The 18987-nt window shown below is 46.2% G+C and overlaps 1 protein-coding gene across 3 annotated transcripts in view; it reads right to left on the bottom strand.

The window, feature by feature from the left end:
- The window catches only part of LOC120026059 (netrin-G2), a 138324-nt gene that overhangs the window by 84561 nt on the left and 34776 nt on the right, over positions 1-18987 (bottom strand). For all 3 annotated transcript variants that reach the window (XM_038970845.1, XM_038970846.1, XM_038970847.1), the window contains one exon: positions 10733-11376. In XM_038970845.1, coding sequence (XP_038826773.1) covers positions 10733-11376 — 644 coding nt within the window. The remainder of the gene's footprint in view (positions 1-10732; positions 11377-18987) is intronic.

Genomic DNA, 18987 nt, shown 5'->3' with positions numbered 1-18987 from the left:
AGGATCTGCATCTAGGCTATACCTGGGCAGGATACTAACCAGGGTACTAACCAGGATACTCTAGGATCTGCATCTAGGCTATACCTGGGCAGGATAATAACCAGGATACTCTAGGATCTACATCTAGGCTATACCTGGGCAGGGTACTAACCAGGATACTCTAGGATCTACATCTAGGCTACACCTGGGCAGGGTACTAACCAGGATACTCTAGGATCTACATCTAGGCTACACCTGGGCAGGGTACTAACCAGGATACTCTAGGATCTGCATCTAGGCTATACCTGGGCAGGATACTAACCAGGATACTCTAGGATCTACATCTAGGCTACACCTGGGCAGGGTACTAACCAGGATACTCTAGGATCTACATCTAGGCTATACCTGGGCATGGAACTAACCAGGATACTCTAGGATCTACATCTAGGCTATACCTGGGCAGGATACTAACCAGGATAGTCTAGGATCTGCATCTAGGCTATACCTGGGCAGGATACTAACCAGGATACTCTAGGATCTACATCTAGGCTACACCTGGGCAGGGTACTAACCAGGATACTCTAGGATCTACATCTAGGTTATACCTGGGCAGGGTACTAACCAAGATACTCTAGGATCTACATCTAGGCTATACCTGGGCAGGGTACTAACCAAGATACTCTAGGATCTACATCTAGGCTATACCTGGGCAGGGTACTAACCAGGACACTCTAGGATCTACATCTAGGCTATACCTGGGCAGGAAAAACTCCAGGCCTTAGCAGGTGCCTTGGTATATTTCATTCCCTCTTTTGTCTGTCTCTCTCTGTCTCTCTCTATATATAGAGAGAGCCTCTGAACAGTTGATGTTGAGATGTGTCTGTTACTTGAACTCTGTGAAGCATTTATTTGGGCTGCAATCTGAGGTGCACTCTAATAAACTTATCCTCTGCAGCAGAGGTAACTCTGGGTCTTCCTTTCCTGTGGCGGTCCTCATGAGAGACAGTTTCATCACAGCGCTTGATGGTTTATGCGAATTTTCCGCATTAACGGACCTTCATGTCTGAAAGTAATGATGGACTGTCATTTATCTTTGCTTATTTGAGCTGTTCTTGCCATAATATGGATTTGGTCTTTTACCAAATAGGGCTATCTTCTGTATGCCACCCATACCTTGTCACAACATAACTGATTGGCTCAAACGCATTAAGAAAGAAAGAAATTCCACAAATGAACTTTCAACAAGGCACACCTGTTAATTGCAATGCATTCCAGGTGACTACCTCATGAAGCTGGTTGAGAGAATTCCAAGCGTGTGCAAAGCTGTCATCAAGGCAAGGGGTGGCTACTTTGAAGAGCCTAAAATGTAAAATATACTTTGATTTCTTCAACACTTTTAGGGTTAATACATGAATCCATAGGTGTTTTTTCATAGTTTTGATGTCGTCACTATCATTCTACGATGTAGAAAGTAGTAAAAATAAAGAAAAACCCTGGAATGAGTTGGTGTGTTAAAACTTTTGACTGGTACTGTATATATATATATATATATATATATATCCTTTCCCCTTACTTTCCCTTTCTCTCTCTCTGCCTCTCCGGTTCTAAGACTGAAAAGTGTCGGCAATACCTCCAGGCCCCCTCCTGTCTCTGACCACAGGCATGTGGGGCAGAGCTGCCTGGGCGGCTGAGAGGGGACTGTGGGGCTGAGAGGGGACTGTGGGGCTGAGAGGGGACTGTGGGGCTGAGAGGGGACTGGGGGGCTGAGAAGGGACTGTGGGGCTGAGAGGGGACTGTGGGGCTGAGAGGGGACTGTGGGGCTGAGAGGGGACTGTGGGGCTGAGAGGGGACTGTGGGACTGAGAGGGGACTGTGGGGCTGAGAGGGGACTGGGGGGCTGAGAAGGGACTGTGGGGCTGAGAGGGGACTGTGGGGCTAAGAGGGGACTGTGGGGCTGAGAGGGGCCTGGGGGGCTGAGAGCTGCCTGGGGGGCTGAGAGGGGACTGTTGGGCTGAGAGGGGCCTGTGGGGCTGAGAGCTGCCTGGGGGGCTGAGAGGGGACTGTGGGGCTGAGAGGGGGCCTGGGGGGCTGAAAGCTGCCTGGGGGGCTGAGAGGGGACTGTGGGGCTGAGAGGGGACTGTGGGGCTGAGAGGGGCCTGGGGGGCTGAGAAGGGACTGGGGGGCTGAGAGGGGACTGTGGGGCTGAGAGGGGACTGTGGGGCTGAGAGGGGCCTGGGGGGCTGAGAGGGGCCTGGGGGGCTGAGAGGGGCCTGGGGGGCTGAGAGGGGACTGTGGGGCTGAGAGCTGCCTGGGGGGCTGACAGCTGCCTGGGGGGCTGAGAGGGGCCTGGGGGGCTGAGAAGGGACTGGGGGGCTGAGAGGGTCCTGGGGGGCTGAGAGGGTCCTGGGGGGCTGAGAGCTGCCTGGGGGGCTGAGAAGAGACTGTGGGGCTGAGAGGGGCCTGGGGGGCTGAGAGCTGCCTGGGGGGCTGAGAAGAGACTGGGGGGCTGTGTCAGCATCCACTCAAGACCTCATCAAACACCCCTCCTCTCCTCCTCTCTTCTGGCAACCAACACCTCCTCAACACAATCCTTTACTCGCACGTTTCTCACTTATTTCCTCATCACGCTAAACACCTCCATCCCACTTCTCCTCCCTCCCTCCATCCCACTTCTCCTCTCCTCTCCTCCCTCCATCCCACTTCTCCTCTCCTCCCTCCATCCCCTTCTCCTCTCCTGTCCTCCCCTCCTCCATCCCACTTCTCCTCTCCTCCCCTCCCTCCCTCCATCCCCTTCTCCTCTCCTCCCCTCCTCCCTCCATCCCCTTCTTCTCTCCTCCCCTCCTCCCTCCCTCCCTCCCTCCCCTTCTCCTCTCCTGTCCTCCCTTCCTCCATCCCCCTTCTCCCCTCCTCCCTCCCTCCCTCCACCCCCCTTCTCCTCTCCTCTTCCCTCCATCCATCCCGCTTCTCCTCTCCTCTTCCCTCCATCCATCCCGCTTCTCCTCTCCTCCCCTCCTCCATCCCCCTTCTCCTCTCCTCCTCCCTTCCTCCATCCCCCTTCTCCTCTCCTCCTCCCTTCCTCATCCCACTTCTCCTCTCCTCCCTTCCTCCCTCCCTCCAACCCCCTTCTCCTCTCCTCCTCCATCCCCCTTCTCCTCTCCTCTCCTCCTCCCTTCCTCCATCCCCCTTCTCCCTCCCTCCCTCCCCCTTCTCCCTCCTCCCTCCCTCCATTCCCCTTCTCCTCTCCTCCCTCCCTCCCTCCAACCCCTGCTCCCTCCCTCCATCCCAACGTGGATGTTAAATACCATTCAAATGTCACCCTGCCATATTGATTGGAATAATAATTCTGAGAGGTGGGAGAGATGGCTTGTTGATGCTAAGCAGGCAGTGCGACGGTGAAAGCCATCCCTCACTGTCACAAAGTTGCAGTGTAAGAGGTTCCAGGTTCCCGCCCGGCACCGCAGCAACACGTTAGATGTGGACGCAGGTTTACGTTAAGACCACCGAGGCTGTGTGTTAGTGTTGTTCATCATCACGCCGTAGTAGACCAATGACAGCGGGTGTAGTAGGATTCACAAAGAGTAAAGAGAGGGTCAGTGTAAAGGACCCAGCATTAGTGTGATTATGTATGTTAGGGTGTGTGAGAGTGTTTGAATGTAAGAGCGATTTTAAACAGCATTCTAAACAGACATCAGAGACGTGTTTGAACTATTTTCAGTGTGTGAACCGTGAAGAGAACTAATTTACCCAGCAGCCAACACTCTTCCTTGTGAAACACCTAGGTCATGTTCAGAAGGGCCGAAAATCAGTGTTCTTATTGGATATAGTTCAGGTAGTACCACCAAGTTTCACTCCGTATCAAAATGTTTTCTCGCTGAACACTACCCTCTGTTTAGCATGTATTAGTAACTCAATTGTACCCGAAGGAAATTGTAGAACGCCACAAAGTTCTGTACCCAATCTTCAAGGTGAATAGATTAGATAGATTAAAGGGAAACGTGTAGCGCTCGTAGTCGATAAACTGTATATTGATAACCATGGCTATTCTAAATATGACTATATTTCCATGGAGGAGACAAATAATGGAACACCCAATACTATCCATGGTAGGGATTGTAATAAAACAACTGGAAAACAATCAAATACAACAATTGATAAAGAAATAACTACACCATTCCAGATAGGGAATGTTGTAAAATAATTAGTATTCGCCATTCTATTTACAGTATTTATAAATAGATAAGACAGCATTAGAAGAAATTATAATTATTTAAATAATACATCTTCAAATATAAGGAACTGGAACACAAAAGTACTGAATCAACAGCACAGCAAACAGAGGACATAGAAGGCACAGTATGTGGGTATGTGCAGGTGTATTGTGATAGAAGGTGGGGCGTGTGTTTTTGTGTTTGGAAAAGTGTGTAGTTAAGTGAAAAAGGGAAATGGTTGCAAATGGAAGAGCCCATGTGTGTCTGCGAGATGAAGTTGTGACAGAGAGAGCTTTCCATTTCGTGCACATATGGGATATACAGTTGAAGTCGGAAGTTTACATACACCTTAGCCAAATACATTTAAACTCAGTAACTTCAGATATCCCAAATGTTTTGGGTAGCCTTCCACAAGCTTCCCACAAGTTGGGTGAATTTTGGCCCATTCCTCCTGACAGAGCTGGTGTAACTGAGTCAGGTTTGTAGGCCTCCTTGTTCGCACACGCTTTTCAGTTCTGCCCACAAATTTTCTATAGGATTGAGGTCAGGGCTTTGTGATGGCCACTCCAATACCTTGACTGTTGTCCTTAAGCCATTTTGCCACAACTTTGGAAGTATACTTGGGGTCATTGTCCATTTGGAAGACCTATTTGCGACCAAGCTTTAACTTCCTAACTGATGTCTTGAGATGCTGCTTCAATACATCCACATCATTTTCCTTTCTCATGATGCCATCTATTTTGTGAAGTGCACCAGTCCCTCCTGCAGCAAAGCACCCCCACAACATGATGCTGCCACCCCTGTTGTTCTTCGTGTTCTTCGGCTTGCATGCCTTCCCCTTTTTCCTCCAAACATAACGATGGTCATTATGGCCAAACAATTCTATCAGACAAGAGGACATGTCTCCAAAAAGTACGATCTTTGTCCCCATGTGCAGTTGCAAACCGTAGTCTGGCTTTTTTATGGCGGTTTTGGAGCAGTGGCTTCTTCCTTGCTGAGCATCTTCAGGTTATGTCGATATAGAACTTGTTTTACTGTGGATATAGATACTTCCGTACCTGTTTCCTCCAGCATCTTCACAAGGTCCTTTGCTGTTGTTCTGGGATTGATTTGCACTTTTCGCACCAAAGTACGTTCATCTCTAGGAGACAGAATGCAACTCATTCCTGAGCGGTATGACGGCTGCGTGGTCCCATGGTGTTTATACTTGTGTACTATTGTTTGTACAGATGAACGTGGTACCTTCAGGCGTTTGGAAATTGCTCCCAAGGATGAAACAGACTTGTGGAGGTCTACAATTTTTTTTCTGTGGTCTTGGCTGATTTCTTTAGATTTTCCCATGATGTCAAGTAAAGAGGCACTGAGTTTGAAGGTAGGCCTTGAAATACATCCACCGTTACACCTCCAATTGACTCAAATTATGTCAATTAGCCTATCAGAAGCTTCTAAAGCCATGACATCATTTTCTGGAATTTTCCAAGCTGTTTATAGGCACAGTCAACTTAGTGTATGTAAACTTCTGACCCACTGGAATTGTGATGCAGTGAATTATAAGTTAAATAATATGTCTGTAAACAATTGTTGGAAAAATTACTTGTGTCATGCACAAAGTAGATGTCCTAACCGATGTGCCAAAACTATAGTTTGTTAACAAGAAATTTGTGGAGTGGTTGAAAAACTAGTTTTAATGACTCCAACCTAAGAGTATGTAAACTTCCGACTTCAACTGTACATTTTTAAATCAATTATAAATAATGTTTATTTATTTATTGTCCTATCATGATGGAACGGTCCCCAACCCTATACCCTCAACACCCACCTGAGCAACCCAACACTAAGGAGAAGTCCTTAGACTACTGTAGGTAGCCTATATGCAGCAAAGACAGAACGATAAATGAGGTCAGAGACCTAATAAAGCAGCACCGCCCCCTCAAGATTCTGAGTCTGCCTGGCAGGGTTGTTCCTACAAAGCCAAAGCCCCCTGATGGGAGAGCATAATATACAAGGACATTCTCAAAGCTGCTAATGAGAACCTTGACGACCTTGTACCTAGCCGGTGTGGAGCCCCCACCAAGGTAGTGGCAGTGCTGGCAACACTAGGTGCAGTAACCCATGGGGAGGGGGACACACTCGGACAATCAGAGAGGAGGCAAATTATTGTGGTCTGACTGCACAGAGATGGTTGGAAAAATGGTCACAACGAAGGGACCAGCGTGTGTGTGTTTCAGGGGAAAGGGGGTGTATCTGAGCTCCATCAGCTAGGACTTAACATTGGTTAATCAAATCGCCCCATTCTTGTTCAATTTTGCATGCCTTTTCAAACAGCTACACATGTATATGTAACAGTATAGCTTCCGTCCCTCTCCTCGCCCCTACCTGGGCTAGAACCAGGGACCCTCTGCACACATCGACAACAGCCACCCTCGAAGCATCGTTACCCATCGCTCCACAAAAGCCACGGCCCTTGCAGAGCATGGGGAACAACTACTTCAAGGTCTCAGAGTGAGTAACGTCACCGATTGAAACGCTATTAGCGCGCACCCCGCTAACTAGCTAGCCATTTCACATTGGTTACATATATGCATTCGCACATCAAGTCCTTTCTTGAGTTGGGCTCAGGTATGGAACAACTTGAACATCTGAGCTTGTGGTTGTTTGTGGGGGAAGGGTGGGGAGCGTGTATGAGTGTGTGTGGGTGTGTGTGTGTATGTATCCCACATCTGTTGCTAGGGGGTAATGATGTTAGGGACAATATAGAATGAATCACAATAATTGTTTGCTAAAAATGTAATTTTTGTAATGGCAATCCTGGTTATAGGTAGGTAACAATCCTTTGCATGAACTGCCTACATTACTACGCATATTACTTGTTAATTGTGGAAATTAAGATAACAAATCAAAATAGATTTTAGATTTTGGATTATTCAAAGTAGCCACCCTTTGCCTTGATGACAGCACTGCAAACTCTTGGCATTTTCTCAAACACTTCATGAATTAGTGACCTGGAATGCATTTCAATTAACAGGTGTACCTTGTTAAAAGTTCATTTGTGGAATTTCTTTCCTTCTTAATGCATTTGAGCCAATCAGTTGTGTTGTGACAAGTTATGGGTGGTATACAGAAGATAGCCCTATTTGGTCAAATACCAATTTTATGGCAAGAACAGCTCAAATAAGCAAAGAGAAACAACAGTCCATCTTTACTTTAAGACATGAAGGTCAGTTAATGCGGAAAATTCCAAGAACTTTGAAAGTTTCTTCAAGTGCAGTCGTAAAAACCATCAAGCGCTATGATGAAACGGTCTCTCATGAGGACCGCCACAGGAAAGGAAGACCCAGAGTTACCTCTGCTGAAGAAAATAAGTTCATTGGAGTTACCAGCCCCAGAAATTGCAGCTCAAATAAATGCTTCACAGAGTTCAAGTAACAGACACATCTCAACATCAACTGTTCAGAGGAGACTGTGTGAATCAGGCCTTCATGGTTGAATTGCTGCAAAGAAACCACTACTAAAGGACACCAATAAGAAGAAGAGACTTGCTTGGGCCAAGAAACACAAGCAATGGACATTAGACCGGTGGAAATCTGTCCTTTGGTCTAATGAGTCCAAATGTGAGATTTTTGGTTGCAACCGCCGTGTCTTTATGAGACGCAGAGTTGGTGAACGGATGGTCTCTGTATGTGTGGTTCCCACCGAGAATTATGGAGGAGGAGGTGTAATGGTGTGGGGTTGCTTTGCTGGGGACACTGTCTGTGGTTTATTTAGAATTCAAGGCACACTTTACCAGTATGGCTACCACAGCATTCTGCAGCGATACGCCATCCCATCTGGTTTGCGCTTAGTGGGACTATCATTTGTTTTTCAACAGAACAATGACCCAACACAACTCCAGGCTGTGTAAGGGCTATTTGATCAAGAAGGAGAGTGATGGAGTGCTGCATCAGATGACCTGGCCTCCACAATCACCTGACCTCGACCCAATTGAGATGGTTTGGGATGAGTTGGACTGCAGAGTGAAGGAAAAGCAGCCAACAAGTGCTCAGCATAATATGTGGGATCCAGTGGCGTGCCGTGGGCCTGGGGCCTGGGCCTTCAGTGAGGTACTACACAGTCCCACCCGAATTAATCCACCTCATTATGATGCCATGGCTCTAGACACTATACATTTAGACAGAAACGCAGTATAACCAGGCGTTGCGTCACCTTGAAATTGACAAATTGACATTTTTGGGTAAACAGTGTTTACCCAAAAACATGACACAATCAATGAGTCTTTTCAATATTTCCCTTCACCTTTTCATTGTGCAGCTCCGTTGCCCTGCGCGTTTGTTCTTTGAGCTGTAGATCCACTCCGGTGTCCCCAAAAGTTTTCAAAAGCACCATTGCTTGTTAGTGCCCAGCCGTACTTTGGTGTCTCGTTGCTGCCTTGGTTAGACAACTCAAGTTTGCAAAGCCAGTGTGGCTCCAAACACCAAATCGATCACTTGCAAATAATAGGCATTCCCAGCAGTACAGTTTGCAGTGCTTCTCGGAGCCAAGGAGCCTGTGAGCCATTGACAGCGCTCGTAGTTGAAACTTTGAAAGTGGCGAGCGAACGAAGCACTTTCCCGCCTGTGACAGGCTTTGTGGCGTCGGGCGACCTCTCCTTACAATGTCTAACTTTTCTTGAAAAGTTCGTCTTGAGAATGGCGTTATAATTATATCCTCGACCAAATCGATATCTTCTCCTCCTTCCGCCATTGTGGGTTGAAAAAACAGCTTAGTAGTACGCGAATTAATTCGTTTATCAAATTCAGTTTCCTAGATCTCCATAGGACCTGCCTCTCAATATTGGTAATCCAATCAAAAGACGTGCACGCACTACGCCTGCTAGCTGGCTCCTGTGTAACACTGGAGCCAGCCAGAAGGCGTACAATAGCCAACTCTAAAGCTGATTGGTTGACACTAAATTTTCATTTCCATTCACTATAAGCTACAAGCGCCCGCACTGTTGATTCTGAAGGCCTGAGGGCAGATTTTAGACCCCTGGCAACACATGATGGCTGAATATGATTGGATAAAAGATCTAACATAAAGACCAGCCCTCAAAATCTCAACCTGGGGCTGGAAGCAGTGCAACCAAGAGGAAAGCTATGAAATGAAGAGTATAACTCTTACTCTGGGGAATAATTTAATACATATTTGTGGGAAAATATATTTAAAAAAAAATTATATTCTGATGATGTTTAGGCCAGCAGAGAAGGCCTTGCAGGCCCTGACGGCCCACCACTGGTGGGATCTCTTCAAGACTGTTGGAAAAGCATTCCAGGTGAAGCTGGTTGAGAGAATGCCAAGTGTGTGCAAAGCTGTCATCAAGGCAAAGGGTGGCAACTTTGAAGAATCTAAAATGTATTTTGATTTCTATAACACTTTGTTGGTTACTACATGATTCCATAGGTGTTATTTCATAGTTTTGATGTCTTCACTATGATTCTACATTGTAGAAAATAGTACAAATAAATAAAAACCCTTGAATGAGTCGGTGTGTCAAAACATTTGACTGGCACTGTATATTTAAAAAAAAATAGATATACAGTGCATTTAGAAAGTATTCTGACCAGTTGACTTTTTCCACATTTTGTTAAATTACAGCCTTATTCTAAAATTGATGAAATTGCTTTTTTAAGGTGGAATGCCAAGCGTAGCGTCTGGAGGAAACCTGGCACCATCCCTACGGGGAAGCATTGTGGTGGTAGCATCATGCTGTGGGGATGTCTTTCAGCGGCAGGGACTGGGAGACTAGTAAGGATCGAGAGAAAGATGAACGGAGCAAAGTACAGAGAGATCCTTGATGAAAATCTGCTCCAGATCGCTCAGGACTTCAGACTTGGGCGAAGGTTCACCTTCCAACAGGACAACGACCCTAAGCACACAGCCAAGCCAATGCATGAGTGGTTTTGGGACAAGTCTCTGAATGTCCTTGAGTGGCCCAGCTAGAGCCCGGACTTGAACCCGATCGAACATCTCTGGAGAGACCTGAAAATAGCTGTGCAGCAACACTACCCATCCAACCTGACAGAGCTTGAGAAGATATGCAGAGAAGAATGGGAGACACTCCCCAAATATAGGTGTTCCAAGCTTGTAGTGTTATACCCAAGAAGACTGGAGGCTGTAATCATTGCCAAAGGTGCTTGTAAAGGGTCTGAAAACCAATGTAAATGTGATTTTTCCGTTTTTTATTTTTAGATTATTTGCAAACATTTCTAAAAACATGTTTTCACTTTGATATTAATGGGGTATTGTGTGTAGATTGTGTAGATGTTTTATCCATTTTAGGCTGTAACGTAATAAAATGTGGAAAAAGTCAATGGGTCTGAATACTTTCCGAATGCACTGTATATATTTACAAAAAATATATTTGGGGGATTGGAAGTGATGCAGAAAATTACATTGATGGAACTTGGAACAATCTATCTGCAATTTTAAAGCTGATCCACCCCTCCCCCCAAACCCCTCCCCCCAAAATGTACAAAAAATAAATAAATACAAAATTTTACCCTCTCTTACCTGGCGGGCACCTCAATGTTGGAGATAGCATAGAAGTACTTGAGCAGGTTGTCTCTCTGCACGTACGTTCCCCCCAGGGCTGGCCGGAGCAGCCTCAGCCGGAGGTTAGTGAAGGTAAAGAAGTCCCTCAAGCCCTTCATACTCTCCATGCGCGTGTACAAGCTGTCCATGTTGAGCAACCTCGGTCCGGCAAACACCGCAAAACGCTCACGAACCTCGAACTTCACATTCTTATCGTTCTTCGACCCCACCCAGCGTGAGAACTGCTCAGTGCAGATGACACGGGTAATATTTGCAGGCAACAGGTCACGGACAAGCTTCGGCGGCATGTTGAAGGCATCTAGACAATCATCGGCGTAGAACTGGTAGGATTGCCAAGTGCGACCATGGTCCATGGACTTCTCCAGCACCATGATGGTGGGGCGGCCGTACTCGAAGGTGATGGCGATGTCATCGGTCAACTCCAGGCTCTTGTTCCAGGCCAGGGATATGTTGGCCAAGAGGGGTTCTGGATAACGGGACCATGTAACTGTCTGCCAGTAGGTGATGCGGCCTGTGCGCTCGCGGTCCTGCATCAGCTGGGGAGGGTGGGCCAGGTCCGAGTTGGAGGCATCACACTCATCACTGCACAGGTACGGGTTCTCCTGGAGAGGGGGAGGAGAGAAGGGAGTGGAGGGAGGGAGGCAGAAGGGGAAGGAGGAGAGAGGGACAAGATAATGAGTTGCTAGTGAAGGGTTGCACTCACATATCAAGAGTCTCTTGCAGGTAAGTTGGAATATACTGTGACTGAAAAAAAACACACTGCTTCCAAGATATTGGAAAAAACACAGATTTTATTACAATAGCTGTTTCGATCTATAGTCAGGCAAAATCATCAAAGCTTAGAATGAAACATTGGGTATCTTGAAACTTTATATGCACATTAATTTAATCAAGTCAGTGAACTATACCTGCACAGAAAACTAACCAGTCAGTCAAAAGCACACAACCAGCCTATAACAAAAGCAAGTTACAGTTCTGTGGAGGCCGAGTTTATAAATCATCTGATTTATGGTGACACTGCGATAAAAGAAAAAAACAACAAGCATAAGCAAAACATAGTGGACGTAGTTTGTGAAAAGCTATTCTCAGAAGAACCACTACTCAAATCCTAGCCTGAAGATATGTAGTCATACTGGTTTTCTTTCCTGCATAGTACATAGCTGTACATAGTCCATCTGTAAATAGCCCACCCAACTACCTACCTCATCCCCATATTGTTTATATTTACTTTTTGCTCTTTTGCACGCCAGTATTTCTACTTGCACATCTGCACATCTATCACTTCAGTGTTCATTTGCTAAATTGTAATTACTTCGCTACTATGGCTTATTTATTGCCTTACCTCCTTACTCCATTTGCACACGCTGTATATAGATTTTTCTATTGTGTTATTGACTTTACTTTTGTTTATCCCATGTGTAACTCTGTGTTTTTTGTCACACTGCTTTGCTTTATCTTGGCCAGGTTGCAGTTGTAAATGAGAACTTGTTCTCAACCTGTTTAAATAAAGGTGAAATACTTTTTTTTGTGAAAAATAGTAGTTCATTGATTGAATAATGTCACTGATTGGCCCAGAGATTCCAAATCAAATCAAATTTAATTGGTCACATATGCGTGATTAGCAGATGTTATTGAGGGTGTAGCGAAATGCTTGTGCTTCTAGCTCTAACAAGTAATATCTAACAAATTACACAACGTATACCCCATACACACAAATCTAAGTAGGAATGAATTAAGACTCTATAAATATGGACGAGTGATGTCAGAGGGGAACGGACTAAGATACAGTAGAATAGTATAGAATACAATATATAAATATGAGATGAGTAATGCAAGATATGTAAATATTATTAAGTAAACGAGATACCGTAGAATAGTTTAGAAAACAGTATAACATGAGACGAGTAATGAGTAATGCCAGATATGTAAACCTTATTAAGTGACTAAGATACCGTAGAATAGTATAGAATACAGTATATACACATAAGATGAGTAATGCCAGATATGTAAACCTTATTAAAGTGACTAGTGTTCCATTCCTTAAAGTGGCCATTTCTAGTCTATGCCTACTGGCAGCAGCCTCTAATGTACTAGTGATGACTGTTTAACAGTCTGATGGCCTTGAGAAATAAGCTGTTTTTCAGTCTCTCGGTCCCAGCTTTGATGCACTTGTACCGACCTCACATTCTGGATGATAGCAGGGTGATCAGGCAGTGGCTCGGGTGGTTAATGTCCTTGATGATCTTTTTGGCCTTCCTGTGACATCGGGTGCTGTAGGTGTCCTGGAGGGCGGGTAGTTTGCGTTGGGCAGACCGCACCACCCTCTGGAGAGCCTTGCGGTTGCGGGCGGTGCAGTTGCCATACCAGGCGGTGATACAGCCTGACAGGATGCTTTCAATAGTTTGTGAGGGTTTTAGGTGACAAGTCAAATTTCTTTAGCCTCCTGAGGTTGAAGAGGCTCTGTTGTGCCTTCTTCACCACACTGTCTGTGTGGGTGGTCCATTTCAGTTTGTCCGTGATGTGTATGCCAAGGAACTTGAAGCATTCCACCTTCTCCACTGCGGTCCCGTCGATGTAGATAGGGGGGTGCACCCTCTGCTGTTTCCTGAAGTCCACGATCATCTCCTTTGTTTTGTTGATGTTGAGTGAGTGGTTGTTTTCCAGGCACCACACTCCCAGAGCCCTCACCTCCTCCCTGTAGGCTGTCTCGTCATTGTTGGTAATCAAGCCTACTACTGTTGTGTCGTCTGAAAACTTAATGATTGAGTTGGAGGTGTGCTTGGCCACGCAGTCATGGGTGAACAAGGAGTACAGGAGGGGGATGAGCACGCACCCTTGTTGGGCCCCAGTGTTGAGGATCAGGAGAGTGGAGGTGATGTTTCCTACCTTCACCACCTGGGGGCGGCCTGTCAGGATGACCAGGACCCAGTTGCACAGGGTGGGGTTCAGACCCAGGGCCTCGAGCTTAATGATGAGCTTAGAGGGTACTATGGTGTTGAATGAGTTATAGTCAATAAACAGCATTCTTACATAGGTATTCTTCTTGTCCAGATGAGATAGGGCAGTGTGAAGAGTGATGGTGATTGCATCGTCTGTGGATCTATTGGGGCGGTAAGCAAATTGAAGTGGGTCTAGGGTGGCAGGTAAGGTAGAGGTGATATGATTCTTGACTAGTCTCTCAAAGCACTTCTAGATGACAGAGGTGAGTGCTGCGGGGCACGGGGGGGATAGTCATTAAGTTCAGTTACCTTTGCCTTCTTGGGAACAGGAACAATGGTGGCCATCTTGAAGCATGTGGGGACAGCAGACTGGGATAGGGAAAGATTGAATATGACCGTAAACACACCAGCCAGCTGGTCTGCGCATGCTTTGTGGACGCGGCTAGGGATGCCGTCTGGGCCATCAGCCTTGCGAGAGTTAACACGTTTAAATGTTTTACTCACGTCGGCCACGGAGAAGGAGAGCTACAGTCCATGGTAGCGGGCCGCGGCGATGGCACTGTGTTATCCTCACCCAGCTGTGTTGGGTTCAGTAGGGCACACAGTAGAACAAGTTTTTGAAACAGAAATGTATGTTTGTTGTTGTTGGACGATTTATCACACCATTTCAAAATGTTTGTTTCTGCTGAACACGGCCCTAGTGTTCCAGGCCATCAATCCTTGTTAAGAGAGGAAGAATGAAAAACCAGCAGTACAAGATATCTTGAGGCTACTGGATTGAACAGCCCTGCTATAGAAGATCTAACAGTGTGGGTGGCTATGACTTAATACTGAAACGACTGGGTCTTTTCTCCCAACAACATTAGATGAGATCCTCCCACTCTCACTAGGGAGACGTGGCACGCTTATTTCCTCTCAGATAACCTCATTAACTACTGCTGATATCACCCTCTTATTAGACGTAACACAACGAGGCACAGACACAACACAGTAAAACAGTGAGAGATGCCTGTGAAACACAACAGCTTGCTACTCCATAATACACAACTAGGGTTGCAAAACCCTAGAAACTTTCCCAAAACTCATTGGAAGATTCCAGGAATCAGCAGGAAATCAGGAATCCTCCGATCAGGATTTCCAACCGGAATCTGGCCCTAGGCCAAGAAAAGGTACACATTTTTGTCCACCCCTCACTCCTGCCTCCGATGCAGCAACCTACATTGGAGAGGATTTGTGGCCTGCCCTAAGGAAACGACCCCTGACCTCCAAATCCTATTGAAAATGATTACACTCAACTGACACTGTCACACTGTCCCAGATACACAAGGACACGTAGGTTACATAGCGGAACTGCATTAATGCAATATACAGGACAGAGTGACGGAGGGTCTGTGTAGAGAATGACGCAAATACAGTGTTTTTGTATTTGTGGTTTACATGCACATCTGGATCTGGTGTGGGACTGAGCAGTGATGCACTAAATTATGCACTAAAAGCTGCACTTGACCTTATTGTCTGACCTCTGTTTCTTAGATAATCAGGGAGGGGGGGAAGTATTTTGTTGTGTATGGGAGGGTTGCGTGTGAGTGGATGCGTGTTGGTATTTGTTTAACCCCCCCTCTCCCCTCCCCTTCTCTTTCCTTACCCCCTCTCCCCTCCTCTTCTCTTTCTTCTACCCTGCCCCACATAGCTACCTCCTGCCAGCAGTATGTACACACACACACACACACACACACAGATCCCAGCCAACTGCTACGGCAGGTGGCCCGCACCGCTAATCCCATCCAGCATTTATCCTCGCTGGGATCCTGTTGCCGCGACGATGAGCACCACGGCGATGGAACTCTGTCGCCGTAAACATGCGGCAGTGATAAGCAGGTTCCCTTTTGGGGCGGGACGCGTCCCAATCGGAGCAGAAGCTTGCTCATTACCTTAAGCTTAGGGACCTAGATCTGGCTCAGAAAACACAATAACCATGGTCTAGAAACAATCTAACCTAAGTACGAGACTCAGTAAGAACACATGTAGTTCATTTTAGCCAGTTTGCTACAGCAAATGTGAAATATTATGTGGATTATAATGAACGGCCATTTTTGTAGGGGTTGATACAGTTTTTGTTAGGGAAAATCAAGTCTGAAATTTCAAAGTGGGAATTCCAAACTTTAGAAGCATTTTTAACAAAAAATACACTACAAGTTTACATTTAATGCTGTGCAGAACAATTATCAGCAGCAAAAGAGTGATCAAATTAAGATCTTACATCTGTAAACAGTATTTTATGAGCTGATATGACGCGTCCCAATTGGAACAAAAGCTCGCTTGAGTCCTCATTCCCTACACCTGAGGGATCTAGATTTGGATACTGACACTCAAAATCTGAGAAATATATTTTTGTTGTTGTGTGATTTGGAGAATGTATAAAGCAGATGCAAATATAAATGGGCATATCCATCTTTATGAGAGGAAACACTCCAGTAAGTTACAGAGACATCCGAACACTAAACAACTATGTACCAAACATAATATTCAATTCAAACAACTCACAATATCAATACAATTTGTCTGTTTGTCTAAGAAGGAATAGGACTCAAATTCAAATGACCTACATCAAAATAAACAGAAGGCATGCTTTGTAATCTCTCTCTCTCTCGCTCTCATTCTCCTTGCCAGCAAGGGCAATAAAGTCCCGGACAGCCAAAGAACACAATGTAGTTTCTTTGGAACAATCATCCAATGAAATAACCATCCCATTAAAACAGCCCACAGTGAGACAGAGCCAGGGATATTGCTTCCTGGCTCAGTGTGTTTGTTTTGTTGTTTGCTGTGAGTTAAGGTCACCAGAGGACTGTCTCCCTTGCCCTGTTGGGGAATGTGATTGTCCTGTACATAAGAAGTGTATGTCTGTTACATTTTAGTCATTTAGCAGACGCTCTTATCAAGAGTGACTTTAGGTAAAGAGTGCGTACATTTTCATTCGTCCTGGTCCCCAATGGGAATCAAACCCACAACCCTGGCGTTGCAAGTGCCATGCTCTACCAACTGAACCATGTGTGTGTCAGTTATTATGCTGGTGAGTGTGTGAGTGATAGTGGGAGTAGTAGTGTGATAGGATGAGTGATGAATTGTTTGAGCATGTGCGCACGCACGCACGAGCGTGTGGGTATCAGTGTGAGTGGGAGTGTGTGTCTATGTGTGTCTGCAACATTATGATAAACCTCTTTGTCAATCAAGATGGCGCAGACAGAGAGGACTGCCTCACTTCTAGTCCTTATGAAACTTTGCAGTATTTAGTTTTTTTTATGTATTATTTCTTACATTTATAGCACAGACAATCTTAAGTGTTATTACATACAGCCGGGAAGAACTATTGGAAATCAGAGGGACGTCAACTTACCAGCACAACCAGCACTACGACCAGGAATACGACTTTCCCAAAGCGGATCCTTTGTCCGAACCACCCAGGGCATTTGAACTGATTCCAGAGGCTGACCCAAAACAACGTTGCCGGAGAAGAGGAAGATGGAGCGGTCTTCTGGTCGGACTTCGGAGGCGCGCACACCACCCACCACTTACAAGTATGTTACTCGCTAATGTCCAGTCTCTAGATAACAAGGTCGACGAAATCAGGTGTGGAAGGACCACCAGAGGGCAGGCTGGGCTCACGGATAGTAGCCCAACCAGGCATGTGAGTCAAGGTGACCAGAGGCAATTAAGCACAGCTGACGGTACTAATGACATATTCTCTTTCCCCAAAAGAGAGAGGAGGGAACCAGCAGAGAGGAGAGGAAAAATAAAGAATAAGAGTGGTTGCTCCACTAAAGGAGAGGACGTATCTTTAGGAAGGCGAGGAGAAGAAGATAAACCATCTCTGGAGAATGGCCACCAAGAGAGGGGAGCTATCCACGAAGTACCATTAAGATGGTGACAAACCCGTGATTTTTATTATAGTTTAAAGATAATCGTCTTGTGTTTCTGTTTCATCTGAAGAAGATGTGTGTTTTTCCTTGGGAGATTCTCATTGATTGTGTTGGAGTGTTTGTATTGACAGAAATCCCTCAATAGAGAACTGTGTTCAATCAAGAAAACCCACTCCTGACTCGTTTATTCCACCTTTCCGCTTTAGAGTGACACCAAATTACTTGGTCAGCTCACATTGGTGGAGAATATGGGCATTAGGTGGACGAGTGACACAAGGATACGTGAGTAAATCAAAATTCTACCAGTAGACACAGAGGAACCATTCAAGAACGATGGACAACGCCCTACTATAACAGTTGATCCCGGCACAGCAGACAACCATAGAACTCCTGCAACAACAGCTGAGCCGGCGAGAAGAACCTAGAGTGAAGCCAAGAGCGGCTGCTCAAGCCATCTTACCTCATCTCTCCAAGGAGGATGATATCGAGGCCTTCCTCATGACGTTCGAAAGGATGGCCACCTTGGAAGTGGCCTCCCATAGAATGGGCGAGCGCATTAGCCCCTCCTTTGACCGGGCTGGCCTAGGAAGCCTATTTTGACCTGGACTCCAGCCAAGCTGCGGACTATGGGCGACTAAAAACCGAGATCCTGTCCCGGTACCAGCTGACGGCCCGAGATAGAGCCGTTAAGTTCCATCAATGGACCTATACGGCTGACCAACCCGTCCGTGCCCAGATCTTCGCACTAATACGACTAACGAAACAGTGGCTGGAACCTGGAAAGGGAGTAGGACATGTAGTAGAGACCCTCGTAGTGGACAAGATATTGAGGGAATTACCCAGTGACTTAAAAAGGGTCATGGGGCAAACCAACCCGTTGTCAGCTAATGACATAGCCCAGGCGGTGGAAACATACCGATCTACAGGGGAGTTGTTAAAAGGTGACAAGGAAGAACGGAAGGATTCTACAAATCCCGTACCCCGACTCACCCCGGCGCGTCCGCCACCGAAACGTCCAATCCCCCTCCGGAGGTGGGAGAAGTCATCACCCACACAGCAGGGTCGGTGTTATAAATGCCAGTCTCCAGACCATTATGCCCCACAATGTCCCAGAAAGGACGAGTCCATGGTCACGGAGTCATCGCTGCCCATCCCGGTTCGAGAGGGCAGGATCAACACTGTTGGTTAGCAGAAATAGCCCCAGCCCCAGAGATTCCGGTTCGAGTAGAAGGACAAGATGTGGTAGCCATTCTCGACTCGGGATGTATGGTTACGTTAGTAGAGGAGCGGATGGTGATCTCCGCAACACTGCTACCAGACAAAGTAGCCGTGTCCTGTATCCATGGAGACACCCACT

The sequence above is a fragment of the Salvelinus namaycush genome, chromosome 31, assembly GCF_016432855.1.
Source record: "Salvelinus namaycush isolate Seneca chromosome 31, SaNama_1.0, whole genome shotgun sequence".
Classification (NCBI taxonomy): domain Eukaryota; kingdom Metazoa; phylum Chordata; class Actinopteri; order Salmoniformes; family Salmonidae; genus Salvelinus; species Salvelinus namaycush.
This window is presented reverse-complemented; position numbering and strand designations above follow the sequence as displayed.